Raw genomic sequence first — 15,109 nt, forward strand, 5'->3', positions numbered from 1 at the left:
TTGATGTATCCCTTCTAAGGTCTACTGACTCCGACCAAGAGTTCATTCCCAGTCATGATGCTTCACTTACGAACCTCTAACAGTCTCCAGCTCCTCTTCCAATGAGTCTATCTTCTCAGAATGCTCTGTGGCAGCCTTCAACAGATCCTGAAAGACAAGGGGACTGAAGTTTCATTAATAACATTAATAAAGTTTGTCCCTATAAAGTGGAAGTCAGTTGTTGAAAGCCACCTGGTAAATCAATCATAGCCAGGAACTGTGAAACTGGTACCATCAGTGCCCTGCTGAGTGAGATGGACTGCATAACTTGACTTCAGATAGCGTACTATCATTCAGCAGCTTCTTGCTACTTGCTTACCTCCACGGCCTTATTCATCTGCTTGTTCTCTCTGTCTTTCCTCATCAGCTCAGTCTCACTCTGTTTTTGTTTCTGGTTGACTTCTACCCTCTGAAGGAAAATGTCGGCGTTGACGACTGGTTGTTAAAACATCTAATGATCATTTGTCTTAGCAAACCAATGTCACCTCAACAAACACAAAAGAAAGTTACACAAGTGTCTGTATTTCTTGACTTTTGTGCCTAAAAATGGTCCTGCTCTTGAGGCGACCTTTGAAAATCAAAATAAAATAACAGGAGCAAGATGGATATACTACAGTTTGTGTCAAAGTAACAAACATCTCATAAATAAATGTTTTCAAAATCAGCACTTTTCATTTCTGCTTTATGTTTATATTCACAGCGGCCTATCTGAATGCTAAACATTGACGCAGTAATAATATCTCATACCTCAATGGCAAGTTTTACATCCAGTTCTCTCAGCTGAATTGCTAACTCATCATGTCCTTCCTAAAATAGATCATAAATATTTCTCTTTACACAGCATGATCACATACAGGAGCTGTTTGTACAGTTGTGCTTGCAAAAACTTACAGATTCAACAATTTGTCTTATGTCCTGTTTTTGTGTTTGTATAAGATAACAAAAAGTGACACATACATGACATGTGTCATTATGTTTTATTGCTTTTCCCTTTCAGCATTAACAGTTAATTCCAAATATAACAACAATCTTACTTGACCTCATCTTACCTTATCTAAAGTCTCGATCATGCCTGTGAGATCACTTTTACCACCTGTATTCAGTTTAGCAAACAGATGATTTAATAGAGCCTTTTTCGAGACATCAGGTTTTTGCACTTGCCCATCCTTAGTGGACATTTCCATCTGACAGTTCTTTAGCTTTTCAATTTCAGCCTTGAGTCTGGAAATTTCCTCCACCTTCTCCTGGTGATTTGTCCTCAGGACATTTAACTCCGATCCAAGTTCCTCCTCTGATTTCCTGTCTGTAGCTGTCTGTAATTCTTCTTTCAGTATATGAATGGTTCCTTCCAGTGTCTCAATACATAACCTACACTGATCCACTTCATCCGTTTTCTCTTTATAAAGATTCTCAAACTCATTCATCTTCTTCCCCAGATCCTCAAGCAAAGCTGATTTATCATGCAGGATTGCATCAGTACTCATCTTCTCCTCATGAAGAATACCCAGTTCTTGAGTTTTTTCCACAACAGCATCTTCTAGTTTGAGTATCTCATTGGATAAACTTTCAATCTCTGTGATTTTGTCTTCCAGCTCCACATCCTGTTTGTTCTTGTATTCCACCATCACCTGCAACTCTGCCGTTTTATGCGTCAGCTCAATTTCTATTCGAGACTTTTCATCCTCAAGACTGGCCAAGTGTACACTCTTCTCCCTCAACTCCTCCTCAAGCTCATGCTTCTCCTGCACCAGCTTCAGCATCTCTTCTCCTCCTTCCTGTAACTTCATTTTTTCACACAGAACACCCTCGATCTCACGGTCTTTGTCTTTAATGACTTCTTCCAAGGATGCCACATTGTCTAACAGTAATTTCATTTCCTGTTCTTTAGCAAGGATTTCTGTCTGGCTTTCTTGTAATTTCTCCTGTATGATTTTGTCAATCTGCTCATGGATGTCACGAATTTCATGCTCTTTTTCCTGTAAACAGCTTTCTAAGTTTGCTACTTTATATTGTAGTTCTGAAGACTCATCAGTCAAAGAAGCAATCTTTGCCATACCAGCCTCTTTAATGTCATCAAATTCTGCCTCATTCTCAGCCATCTGTTCCTCTACTTCAACAACTCTCTGCTTCAGTGTTTCTACCTCTGTCTCATAAGCTTCCAGTTCAGTTGTACCTTGAGTGATCATCTCAGTCATTTCATCTATCTGTTTATTCTTTGCCTCAACACTCAACTCACTCTGATCCAACTTCAAGGTCAGTTCTTTCACTTTTTCCTCCATAGCAACAGCAGCACTTAATTTTGCCTGCAACTCTTCAATGACAAGATCTTTTTCACCTGTCAGTGACTCCTTTTCTTCCACATAAGACTTAAGATTTCCAAGTGTAACCTTAAGATCATTGATTTCTCTTTCTTTCATGTCAACCTTTTCTTTATTCTTTTCTATTTCTTCTTGTGTTTCATTCTGAAGCTTTACAAGTTTCTCAAGATCAGAGTTTCTCTGTTTATCAAGTTCCAAAACCTCCTTTTCCTTTTCCTCCAGTAAAGCACTTGCAGCTTCAAGACTGTCTCTAACTGTCTTCATCTCTTCCTGTGCCATCTGTAGATCCTGTCTTGCTTTTTCCAGCTGTTTCTGTTTTTCTTGGATGTTTGCCTCTAGTTCCTGCTCTCTTTTCAGATAATCTTCACTGCTGTAAACATCAAGCTGACATTCATCGTGCGATTTCTCCTGCATCTTCTCTTGCAGATCGTTCAGTTTATGTTCAAGTTCTAATTTCTCACATTTCAGAGCCTCTATTTCACTCTCACTCCCATGTGGATAAGATTCTAGTTTAACAGTGTCTCCCACATTAACAGTATGTACCTCCATGTACTTTTGTAAATCTTGTATCTTCATTTCCTGTTCTTTAAGTTCCAATTTTGCAGCCTCCAGCAGATGTTCCTTTTCTTTTATGATAGCTTCCAAATCCTCTGTTCTAGACTGGGAAACTTTAGGTGATATCTCCTTGACTGAAAAAGTCACCTCATCGTCATTGTCATCATTATTTGAGATATGAGAGATGACTTTCTGTTCTGCAATTATTTCACCTGTGTGACTTGCCACATTCTTTGTCAAAGCATTCTCTGCTTTTTCCAGATTCTGTTGAAGCTGCTTAGTTTTGACTTGTTGATCTTCCAAGGCCTCCTTCTGTTCCCGTAGTTCCTGTTCAAGGGATATTCTCTTTTCCTGAGCCTCACTAATGAGGTCTTGCCGTCTCAACAGCTCATCAGAGAATGTCTCCAGCTCTTCCTGTTTTTCATCAAGATCTTGTTCAAGTTTGGAAACTGCTTGAGTAAGATTCCTTATCTCACATTCTTTCACATGCAAATTCTTTGCCATATCTAGTTTGTCCTGTTTAATATTTTTCAATTCCGCTCTCATAATGTTCAACTGTTCTTCAATATCAGTTTTACTCTCAGCTTTGTCTACAACATCAAAGGAAGTTTGGAGTTCTTCATCCTTCACTGAAACTGCAGTTACATTCTGACCACAAACATTATGCTCTGTTTGACCTGGTTCACCATCTGTCTTCAACTCACTGGCAAGAGATATTGGCTGTATTTGCTTCCTTGATGCAAAGGTCAGTTCATCAGCCAGAGACAAAGACTGAGCATTAGACTGAGATGCCAATGAAAGTTCATCAGCAACTGACATTGGACCATCTGACATTTTCATTGATATGTCAATACTAGAGACTGTGAAATCAGCATCAAAGGAATGTATGACAACATCTGACATTGACATCCTCTGGCTTCTTTCAAATTTACTTTCTTTCTTTGAAACATTGCAAAATTTGTTATCTGGCAATATATGATTAATTTGTTCAGTTTTCCTATCCAGTTCTTCTGTCAAAGCAATCTTCTCCTGAATAATTTTTTCCATATCTTTGTGCTTATCTTCAGCAGTTATCTTCTCCGCAAGCATCACTTCCAATTCCAGCTTAGCTCCATCAAGACGCTTGGTAAGTTCCTCATTCCTTGCCAGCATTACCTCTTGTTCCTGTCTTTGATCACTTAGCTGCTTCTTAAGCTCTTCATTCTGCCCCATCACTACCTCTTGTTCCTGTCTGTGATCACTCAGCTGCTTCTTAAGCTCTTCATTCTGCCCCATCACTACCTCTTGCTCCTGTCTGTGATCACTTAGCTGCTTCTTAAGTTCTTCATTCTGCCCCATCACTACCTCTTGCTCCTGTCTGTGATCACTTAGCTGCTTCTTAAGCTCTTCATTCTGCCCCATCACTACCTCTTGCTCCTGTCTGTGATCACTTAACCGCTTCTTAAGCTCTTCATTCTGCCCCATCACTACCTCTTGTTCCTGTCTGTGATCACTTAGCTGCTTCTTAAGTTCTTCATTCTGCCCCATCACTACTTCTTGTTCCTGTCTGTGATCACTTAGCTGCTTCTTAAGCTCTTCATTCTGCCCCATCACTATCTCTTGTTCCTGTCTGTGATCACTTAGCTGTTTCTTAAGCTCTTCATTCTGCCCCATCACTACCTCTTGTTCCTGTCTGTGATCACTTAGCTGCTTCTTAAGTTCTTCATTCTGCCCCATCACTACCTCTTGTTCCTGTCTGTGATCACTTAGCTGCTTCTTAAGCTCTTCATTCTGCCCCATCACTACCTCTTGCTCCTGTCTGTGATCACTTAGCTGCTTCTTAAGCTCTTCATTCTGCCCCATCACTACCTCTTGCTCCTGTCTGTGATCACTTAGCTGCTTCTTAAGCTCTTCATTCTGCCCCATCACTACCTCTTGCTCCTGTCTGTGAGCACTTAACTGCTTCTTAAGCTCTTCATTCTGCCCCATCACTTCCTCTTGTTCCTGTCTGTGGTCACTTAGCTGCTTCTTAAGCTCTTCACACTGTGCCATCACTACCTCTTGTTCCTGTCTGTGATCACTCAGCTGCTTCTTAAGTTCTTCATTCTGCCCCATCACTACCTCTTGCTCCTGTCTGTGATCCAGTTTGTGATCACTTTGCTGCTTGATAAGCTCCTCATTGACAGTCTGGTTATCAAATCCATTCACCACAGCTTCCATATTCTCTTCCTTTGTTATGTCTTTGGCAGATGCCTCTGCCAGAGTTTTAAGTTCTGCATCCTTTTCAACAAGAAGTTTTTGTAATTTTTCAATTTCCGTTTCATATTTCTGTTCACCTTCAGTTTTCTCCTTCCTAAGATCAGAGAGTTGAAAGTTTAATTTCTCCAACCGATTATCTTGATCAACAGATGAACTCTCTTCTCTATTCCTGGATGCAACCAATGCCTCAAGGTCATCCTTGTCTTTCCTGAGACCTTCAACTGTAGCTTGGAGTGTGGCATCAAACTGCAAACAGTGAAAATAAATCCCATTCACTGGACAATGTTGCAGTTGCAATGTATAGCATGGGTATCAATAAATAATACACAGATGCACAATTTCAGTTTGCATACACTTACATATATATTTATATCTCCTTAAACCTGTAAAATGTCTGAATGTTTTTTGACACATTTTTGTGAATGGGATTCATTACAGCTTTGATCGATAAAGTAATTTTTATGATAAAATTCAAACAAACCCGTAGAGGCTGATGATCCTTTGAAGCGAGTCCTGCTTGAGATACTTATAAGCATTTTCATGTCCATTAAAAATTCCAACAACAGTTGTAACTATATTTTGCAAAAAATATTTACAGAACAAAAAATAAGTTTTGCCATATTGGACCACAATTACCGAGGCCATAATGGACCCGTCCGTCAAGAACGGGTAATTCTAAGTTCTCTCCTCATGCCTCACTTTCCATGCTGAATATGATGAGACAGAATGTGGTGGCCCTACCCCAAGGAGGACTCTCTTCAAAGACTCATCCACCTCTACAGGTTTGTTCGATTCTTTTTCATGAGAGATCCTCCTGGGGGTACTTATAAACATAGGACAGACTCCTTCAGACATAAGTCTGGGTGTGGTATGCTGTCAAGCAACAATACAAATGTGAAACGAGTGGAATTACCTAATCTAAAAATAGATAAAATTCAAACTTACCCAATCACATGTCCATGATCTGCCAGATGGGCGAGGGCAAAACTAGGCACAGGGGTCAGGCAAAATTTACGCTTATCATATCAAGGTAATTAATCAGCGAAAAATACCCACCCACCTCTTCCAGTTTGGTATACACACCAAATATCGTCACAGGTCAAGATTCCAGTCAAAGAAAGGTATGACATATGCGCTGATATTCATCATTCTTGCTAAATGTAGTGCAGGGTAAAAACCACCACCAAACAACCCATAACTAACTAGGGAGGAGACTGGAAGAGACCAGGACCAAATATGGAATGCAGTGCGAGGGAGTGACAACTCTGTCCAGTGATAAGAACTGCCTGACTAAACCGAGTACACTCACGGGACTGTCGCACAAGTTGATAATGACAAATGAATGTGCTTGACTGTCTCCAAATAGCCGCAGAGCAGATCTCATCAATAGACAGTGCCTCATATGCCTTAGAGGTGGCTTCAGTTCCTCAGGATGAGTTAGCCCTTTATGTACGTAACTCATACCAATAGCAGAGTCAATCCACCTAGAAATAGTCTGTTTGTTCGCCAGATGATCAGCCTTACCCTACACAGTGTGAATCTCACTTACCCAACTATGCAACACTTTCCACTTCAGTAGCTGGAGAGAAACAGCTGACAGATTGTGAAAAAGAGGATTGAACAGCCAATCAAGAACGACTGACAAGTCCCATGGGGGACTAGTCTACCAGATAGCAGGACGGATCTTGTCCACCCCTACTAACAAATGCTGTATAAGAGGGTGCTGTCCCCATAAAGCACCGTCAACAGGTATATGGAAGGTAGAGATTGCCATGAAATACTCTCAGATAGTAGACCAAGACTGTAAAAAAACTACAGTGCTTCAACTAAAGTTGAAGAAAAGGGATCAAGAATCCCCTGCCGACAAACAGCGTGTATACCAGGCCTACATATCCTCATACTGAACGTTTGTCGAATCCCTCTGCAAAGCCAGAATTGTGTCCACAACTGGTGCAAATTCCGCTCACTTGAAGCGATTCCAGACTGTGGCCAGGCAATCCTCTGAATCCTGGGATTTGGGTGCAGCACTCCGTTCTGGGATAGTAAGTCCAGTCAGAAGGGTAATAGCAAAGGAGGCTGAGCAAGAAACCTGAGGATTACCGGAAACCAGCCTTGAGCCAATAAAAGAGGTACAAGTAATCATGCTCACTGTGGCAAACTGTGAGAGGACCCTGTAAATATTTTATTCAAAATATAGTTACAACTGTCATAGGAATTTTCAATGGACATAAAAATGCTTATAAGTGCCCCTGGGAGGATTTCTTATGAGAAAGAATGATACTTATCCCGACTCATGCTACATTTCCCTTTTCCTTTGAACAGTAGGTAGGCTTTTTGAAAAGTAGGCTTTGAATTTTGTCCTTTTACACGAGTCATGAAGGACATTCTTGAGGTTACAATATTATGTTAGATGGTGAATGTTCAGTTCACATTTACATATACTGGTATCATACCAACTCTCATAAGAGATCCTCGTGTGGGGTACTGATGATGAAAGAGCAGTTTGGCCAGAAATATCTTTGTGTCTGCCTTAATCACATTAAGCTTAAATGCCATAATATATAACAAGTAATTTTTCTTTATCCTGACTCATGTCATATGCTTATCTCCCTTTTCCTTTGAATGGTAAGTAGAAACTTGAATTCCTTTGCTCCCTGAAGCAAAAGCAAAATCACTCATTTGGATTACCTGCCTTCCACTTTTCTGCCACTGCACCTCCTGGATGGGCACAGAGGCATGCTGTTCTCACTCTCTCCTGAATTAAGCCCACAGCTGAATCTACATGGAGATTTGCCGAGCGGTGACATTTGGGAGGGGACTTCAAATTATGAGTCAGGATAAGTATAAAATATCAATTTTATCATAAAAATGACATATTTTTCCTTATCTTGAATCATGCTATGGGCTTGGTTACATGTGTAAATGGTCACGGGTCCAAGAAAATTCCCCAGGGGTGGCCCCCTCTATTTCTAGCCACAGACAAGCATATTGACATTACTATTTCGATTTTGCTGCGAATCTCAAAGATGACCGCAAAATTAGACCCCATTTCTTTCTTCTTTTGCACTTCTTGTCAACAGAGAGGTATCAGCAATGACAATCATGTCAAGGATGGCAAAATCCAATGATGAAGCACCATTCTTCGACTTTATGTTGGCAGACAATCTGGGCTGATCAACATCCATCAAAGCACAGTCTACTTATAGCAAGACTGGTTCCCATGTAGTATCTAAGTGGACAGGTACTCATACAGGTTGTTGTTTCTCAGCAAAACTTTTCAAGATAGACAGTGTTCATCCTACTGTCAAGGCTTGACATTTATTAGATTCATATGATGATGACAGGCCAGAGTCTCCCAGGCTTGTAGACATAGTGTTCCTCTGTACAATCTGTTTGTTTACAACTTCGAAAGCTTCGCTGGTTTGTGATCTGCAAGTCAAGGGCAATACCTGTTCTGGACCAATCACCTTTCAAGCATGTGACGTCACCAGTATTATAGCAAGTTGGTCTCCATGAAATCTGGTGCAATAGTTGGATGAGTTTGTTGGTGCATGTAATTTTAAGCCGCTCACATAAACCTCTTGAATAAGTGTTGCTCCAAGTGTAAAAATATTGGTAAGTGATGTTAATCACACATCCCACTTATGGATAATATGTCAGCATGATGACGGATGGATGAATGAAGGATACATGGACGGATCGTGAAGAACAACAGCGGTGTTGAGTCCTCCTCTATACATCCATCGTTGAATTCTAGAAGGCTTTGTCCACCTAAAGTCCTTTGCAAAGCTCATCTTAAGGTTCTCTGTTACCTGAGTTATCTGCTTTGTAGATGGTTACTCAAGAAATCACCCGAACATCTGTAAGGGCAATGAAGTAGAGACTGACATGCCTCTGTGCTGATTACATAGGATGCGTCAGTGGGAAAGTGGAAGGGAGCCAACCCAACTGGGTGAGTGATTTTACGTTTGCCTCAGGGAGCAAAGGAATTCAAGTTTCTACTTACCATTCAAAGGAAAAGGGAGATAAGCATATGACATGAGTCAGGATAAAGAAAAATTACTTGTTATATATTATGGCATTTAAGCTTAATGTGATTAAGGCAGACACAAAGATATTTCTGGCCAAACTGCTCTTTCATCATCAGTACCCCACACGAGGATCTCTTATGAGAGTTGGTATGATACCAGTATATGTAAATGTGAACTGAACATTCACCATCTAACATAATATTGTAACCTCAAGAATGTCCTTCATGACTCGTGTAAAAGGACAAAATTCAAAGCATCAAGCCAAAATGTATCTTATTGTCAGAATGACATTACAGGGAGGGATCAATGGCTGATTGACAACCATTGCAACATGCCCTGTTTTATAAAAGAAAACTTCACCTGCTTTCCAACTGGTAGAGATCCAACACTCATCCGCTCATAGTTCTTAATCTTCTCTTGACTCTGGTTTACTTGTTTCTCTAACATTCCAATGTAGTCATCATTTACACGCAGTTTGCGTTCCACCTCACCTCTTGACTGTACACAGAAATGGTAATATCAGACATTGTACAACACTGCGGAATAATATCTGACTTTACTGAAATAACACAGATGGCAATATCAGACATTCTACATCATCTCTGATCAGACATGATATTCAGGATGGCAATATTTGCAACATGTGTCATACTTGGGATTTCTCTTTCTCAGTAAAGTATAAATTCTAGTACTTTTTTGGTTGAGTCCCATCCAGGATTCGAACCCGCATCCTCAGAGTCAGGCACCTAATCGCCTGCACACAAAGTCAGCCGTCTAGCCCACTTAGCCACAGCAACTTCCATGACTCTGAGGGTGTGGGTTCGAATCCCGAATGGGACTCAACCAAAAGAGTACTAGAATTTATACTTTACTAAGAAAGTGAAATCCCAAACATGACACTTGTTGCATTTGACCACTTTCTAAATGGCATTGTGTAATCATAGCAATATTTGCCTTGAAACAACATACACTGATATCCTCCTACCAAACTGACATACGCAGATGGCAATATTTGCCTTCCTACATCATGTAGTCTGATTCAAACACTCATATATCTGTGACGTGATAATTTCAGAACACAGTACTACATGAACTATGCATGGGGGTAGACTCACCAGGGTGAGCTCCTCCTTCAGCCTTTCAATCTCCTTCTCCATGTCCTTGTTAGATTTGCTGAGCTCCATCATCTTATCATAGTTCCTGGACAGTTCCATCTCTACTTGCTTCACATACTGGACATCTGCAGGGATGGCCTGTCCCTCCAAGTCCTCCTTCATCTGTAACATACATACATGGCAGGCAGTGGTCAAAGGACAAGGGTACATGAAAAAATGTAATTTTTCTTAGTAAAAATGTAATTTTCTGATTAAAATTGATATTTATACTTATCCTGACTGACGTTTAGTATGCTTGTCTCCTTCTATCCGAACAAAGTGGAATTCCTTTAAGTTCCCTTCTTTAAAAATCAACACTTACCCACAAGTAGCCTCCATTTAGCCCATGCATTGGCACACAAATAGGTCATGACCACCCGTGCTTATCACTCTCTCCGCAATTCCATGAACCTGACATGAGAATTTTACTCTAAATTCAGCATGTCTGAGGGGCTGGTTGGGAGGGCTTGACTTCATGAGTGAGGATCAGTATAAACTATCAATTTTACTAAAATTAAAAAAAAAATGACATACTTTTCTTTATCCTGATTCATGCTTATTATGCTTAGAGAATCCGATGGTGGGTCGGCCACACTGGATTCTGTTGACTGCCATATAAGTATGTCAAGTACTTCCCTCCTTTTGGGAACTATAACGGCAATAGCTTGGTCCTGTTTTTCCAATATTCCTCTATGAGATGGGGGGGTGGTGGAAATCACATCCAGTCGAACTTGCCTTCTCTAGAAGAATTCATTGACTGGAACATCATGATATATAGATCAGCTAGTGTGTCTAATGCAATTGTATATCAAGATTTCCAATCAAGACCAGTCGCGAAACTTTCTTCATGTACAAGTATCTTCAACAAGAATACAGGGTCATAATCACTCATGCTAGTCTGTTCAAGATGAGCGCATAGACTCTCAACCATTTTACTCCACAGAGTGTCTTGGGCTCAACATGTGATGTGATAAAGAGTGAGTTTTTACATATACTAGTTTCTTCCTTCAACGAGCTATATCTATAGCAACTCTTTCTAGAATTATGATGATCATAGAGTTGCGACCCTTCTTCACAAGTGTAGGGTCATAATCACTCATGATAAAAAGGGGGTGAGCGAAACTCAGCGCATTTGTGGAACCATTAGTTGTTGTGGTACAACAAGTGGTCAAAACTGGTCAGTGCCAGCGATGTCCTAAACGGTGATGTCACAAAGGTGATGGTTGGCAAACCCCGTGGATGATGTTCAAAAGCAGCCCTCCATTAATGTTGTAAGCAAGCTATTTCCATATACAGCAGGCCCCACTAAGCAATCTTAGCGCTACACTGATTGTAATTCCCATTCTCCAACAAAGGCTTAAGATAGTCGTAGTGCTAAGATCGCTTTGTGCAAATGAGCCCAGGTGTTGATGCCAAGGCTCTTACTTTAGTTAGTGGATTGGAGGCAAGCAGAAGTTCAAATCCTGCTGCTTTGTAGTCCCTTAGTACATAGGCCCTCATCCATACTGAAACAGTGTTGCGGGATAATTCCATGTGTCTCAGTAGATAGTGGGATGAATAGGTGCTTGAACTAAGGCTCATTGACTCAGTTTGGTGAAGATGTATTTTCAATGCTCTGCCTGGGCATAATGATAAATCCTGTATATCATGTGGCTTGAGGACCGGTAATAATGCTGGTATGCAGAATTGTTGTACCGGTTGTCCAGGCAGTTGATTTTGGATGATAAATCCCATCACAGTCCTTGGTGCACAATCCCACGATGATCGGTGTCAGATCATGTACAACTGAAGGCCAGAGCATGTATTGCTGACATGCGGGCTGTTGTTGTTAGGGCATGTACAAACAGCATTTTCTGTGTCAACAGTTCAAAGTATGTCTGATTTACAGGCTCGTAAATGTCAGTGGTGAGATGTTGCAGTACAACATTCACGTCCCAAGCTGCTGCCTTAAATTAGCACTGTTGGTCTTCCAGCTTGAACAAGCATAGCAGGGCAAGTAATTCTGGCACTTTCATCCGTTAGATCCCAAATCTCATTCTGATGACGAGTGCCACTAAAAAGGTTGATAGTGTAGAACTTTCAAGTCCTCTAGTATGCCATGGGTGACACAAGTAGTCTGTTACTTGAGGATGTGTGACTTTCAATTGAAGCCCTTCCGCTTGGTGTATGTCTCAAACCGCATCCCTTTATCGTCGTTTAAGGTGTGAGTAGATCTACATAGAGCTAAGGTGGCTTCCTTCACCGCTCTAGCAGAATATCCTCAATGTATCAAGCAGGGTTTGATAAGATCCATACATGTAGTTGGAATGTCTGCTTGCCAGGTGCTTGTTGGGTGTGAGGATGGACAACAAGGTTCTTCCACTCAGGAAGACTCAGTGATGGTTGTCCTAGTTCCTCGATGAGTTCTGTAGGCACGACCATTTGCAACATCATCATCTATTTTATCTTTCTGATAACTTTTGGTGGAAAGACTGGAGGCGGGAACGCATAAGCGTTCATTCCTTCCCATGAGATGCTGAAAGCAACTGTTGTTTATGCAAACTGATCCAGTACTGGAGATACGAACATTGGTGTCTGTTGAACCTGGTGACAAATAGGTCTATTTGCGGTGATCCAAATGTCTGACTGATGACTCGAAATAACTCCTGATGCATTCACTCTGTTGGAGATGGTTTCAGTCGCAAGTTGTCCAATAGGATTCGTTAAGCATCGTCCCTGTGCTGCACACTGGAGTGATCTTCATGTCTGCATGCATTCCTGTAGTGGTTGCCATTCTGTAAATGCTTTTATGTAGGTCTGCTTGTGGAGATCGCATCCAACAAAGATGACGAACAATGACCATGTAGCAGAAGACGTGCGTGTGCGCACTCACTGAGTCGATGCAGGCAGCATGCATCCCCTTAACTGCGTTGAGATGATACAGCTGATGGTGAAGATCATGAATGGGAGTGTTCACACAGTGCATCCTCTAAACTGCATCGAGACATTACAGTTTATGATGAAGATCTTCGTGAAGGGGATTGTTCACATGCATCTTCTTCATCTGATGGACTTGTAGCAACTGTTGAATCGTCACACAAGGTGTCTGTATTTGACTGACAATATTAAATTTTATACGTATTTGAATAGTAAACAAATACAAACAGAATTCTTACCAAGTTCACAGTGAACAATGGAAGGACTAAAAACTGTGCATGTAAGATATAATAATACAGAACAGTCGCAGACAGCTGTAACCTACACCCGCAGCATGATTTCATTAGTGAAAACGTAATCTCACCTGATGAAATACATGTTCAACCAAATAAAAAAATCCACAAATTTATGAACAATTTCATATTGTAATGATAATCAATACAGACCAAGCCATACAACCCTAAATTTTATGTAAAGGACCGAAATATAAAAGGATATTAAAAGCTGTATCAAGTGGACTCCAAACGTCTCATCGGGCAATACAGGAGAGTGACAAGCATGGCCGGTCATGTGACCAAATTGTCCACCAATGCACGAGCTAAAGGGAGGCTTCCACGTGGGTAAGTGTTGATTGTACATCCTCTAAGAAGGGACCTTCAAGGGATTCAAGTGTTCCACTATGTTCAAAAGGAGACAAGCATAATAAGCATGAGTCAGGATAAGGAAAAATTTAATCTTTTTGACTTGTCTTTTTTATCATCATAAATAGTGTTTGTCAAGTAGTTTTATTGCCAAAACGGAACAGATACCAGAAGTAGGTAATTCATTTTTTTGTGTTGCATCAGTTTAGATGTTCTTCATTAATCAAGAGTTCTATGTCCATAATAAACACACACCTGATAAATGAATGATGTTGTAGGAACTTATTAGGCCCATTTCACGTGGGGTTCATGTGTCTCAAAGCGCAGAGTACTGCTTGAGTGGTCAGTTCACCACTGTGATGTCGTTGCCATAAAAGGCGACTATGCTTATCGTAAGAGACGACTAATGGGAGCCGGTGGTCAGACTCGCTGACCTGTTTGACACGTCATCGGTTCCAAATTGCACAGATCAATGCTCATGATGTTGATCACTGGATTGTCTAACCCAGACTCGATTATTTACAGACCGCGCCCCCATACAGCTGGAATATTGCTGAGTGTGGCACAATTTCCACATGCATGGGGAAACTAGAATCTCTTCCCCAACATGAGGCGTAAATGTTTCTTCTAGACAGTTGCACATCCGTGAAATGGCGATTCAATGGCGTCTTGGTCATCTTTGTAGACAACAGACAAGCTAGTCACTAGGTCCACCTGACATGCAGTGTTACCTAACCAAAAGCACTGTAACTAGATCAATCTGACATGCAGTGTAATTTCATCTGCAGTGGTGTAACTCGGTCTACCTGACATGCTGTGTTACCCCCCTAACAGCAGTGTAACTAGGTCCACCTGACATAGTGTTACCCCCCTAACAGCAGTGTAACTAGGTCCACCTGACATAGTGTTACCCCCCTAACAGCAGTGTAACTAGGTCCACCTGACATGCAGTGTAATCTGATCTGCTGTCATATAACTAGGTCCACATGACATGTAGTGTAACCGCAACTGCAGCACTGCAACTAGGTCCACATGACATGCAGTGTAACCTCACCTGCAGCACTGTAACTAGGTCCACCTGACATGTGGCATAACTTCACTAGTGGTGGTCCGATTAATTGACAACAATCCAAGATTGGTCAACGTGACTAAACGATCAAGCAATCAATCATGTTTCCTCATAATCAAAAACAAACAATTCTGGAACAATTATTGCA

General features: G+C 41.0%; 1 protein-coding gene across 1 annotated transcript in view; it reads right to left on the reverse strand.

Moving 5' to 3' along the window:
- The window catches only part of LOC137298089 (centromere-associated protein E-like), a 45,028-nt gene that overhangs the window by 16,055 nt on the left and 13,864 nt on the right, over positions 1 to 15,109 (reverse strand). Inside the window, exons 17-22 of the mRNA XM_067830163.1 lie at positions 10,297 to 10,458; positions 9,542 to 9,679; positions 1,089 to 5,396; positions 787 to 846; positions 359 to 448; positions 75 to 147 (exon numbers count right to left, since the gene is read on the reverse strand). Of these exons, the coding sequence (XP_067686264.1) occupies positions 75 to 147; positions 359 to 448; positions 787 to 846; positions 1,089 to 5,396; positions 9,542 to 9,679; positions 10,297 to 10,458 (4,831 nt within the window). The remainder of the gene's footprint in view (positions 1 to 74; positions 148 to 358; positions 449 to 786; positions 847 to 1,088; positions 5,397 to 9,541; positions 9,680 to 10,296; positions 10,459 to 15,109) is intronic.

Source organism: Haliotis asinina, chromosome 10, assembly GCF_037392515.1.
Source record: "Haliotis asinina isolate JCU_RB_2024 chromosome 10, JCU_Hal_asi_v2, whole genome shotgun sequence".
Taxonomy (NCBI): domain Eukaryota; kingdom Metazoa; phylum Mollusca; class Gastropoda; order Lepetellida; family Haliotidae; genus Haliotis; species Haliotis asinina.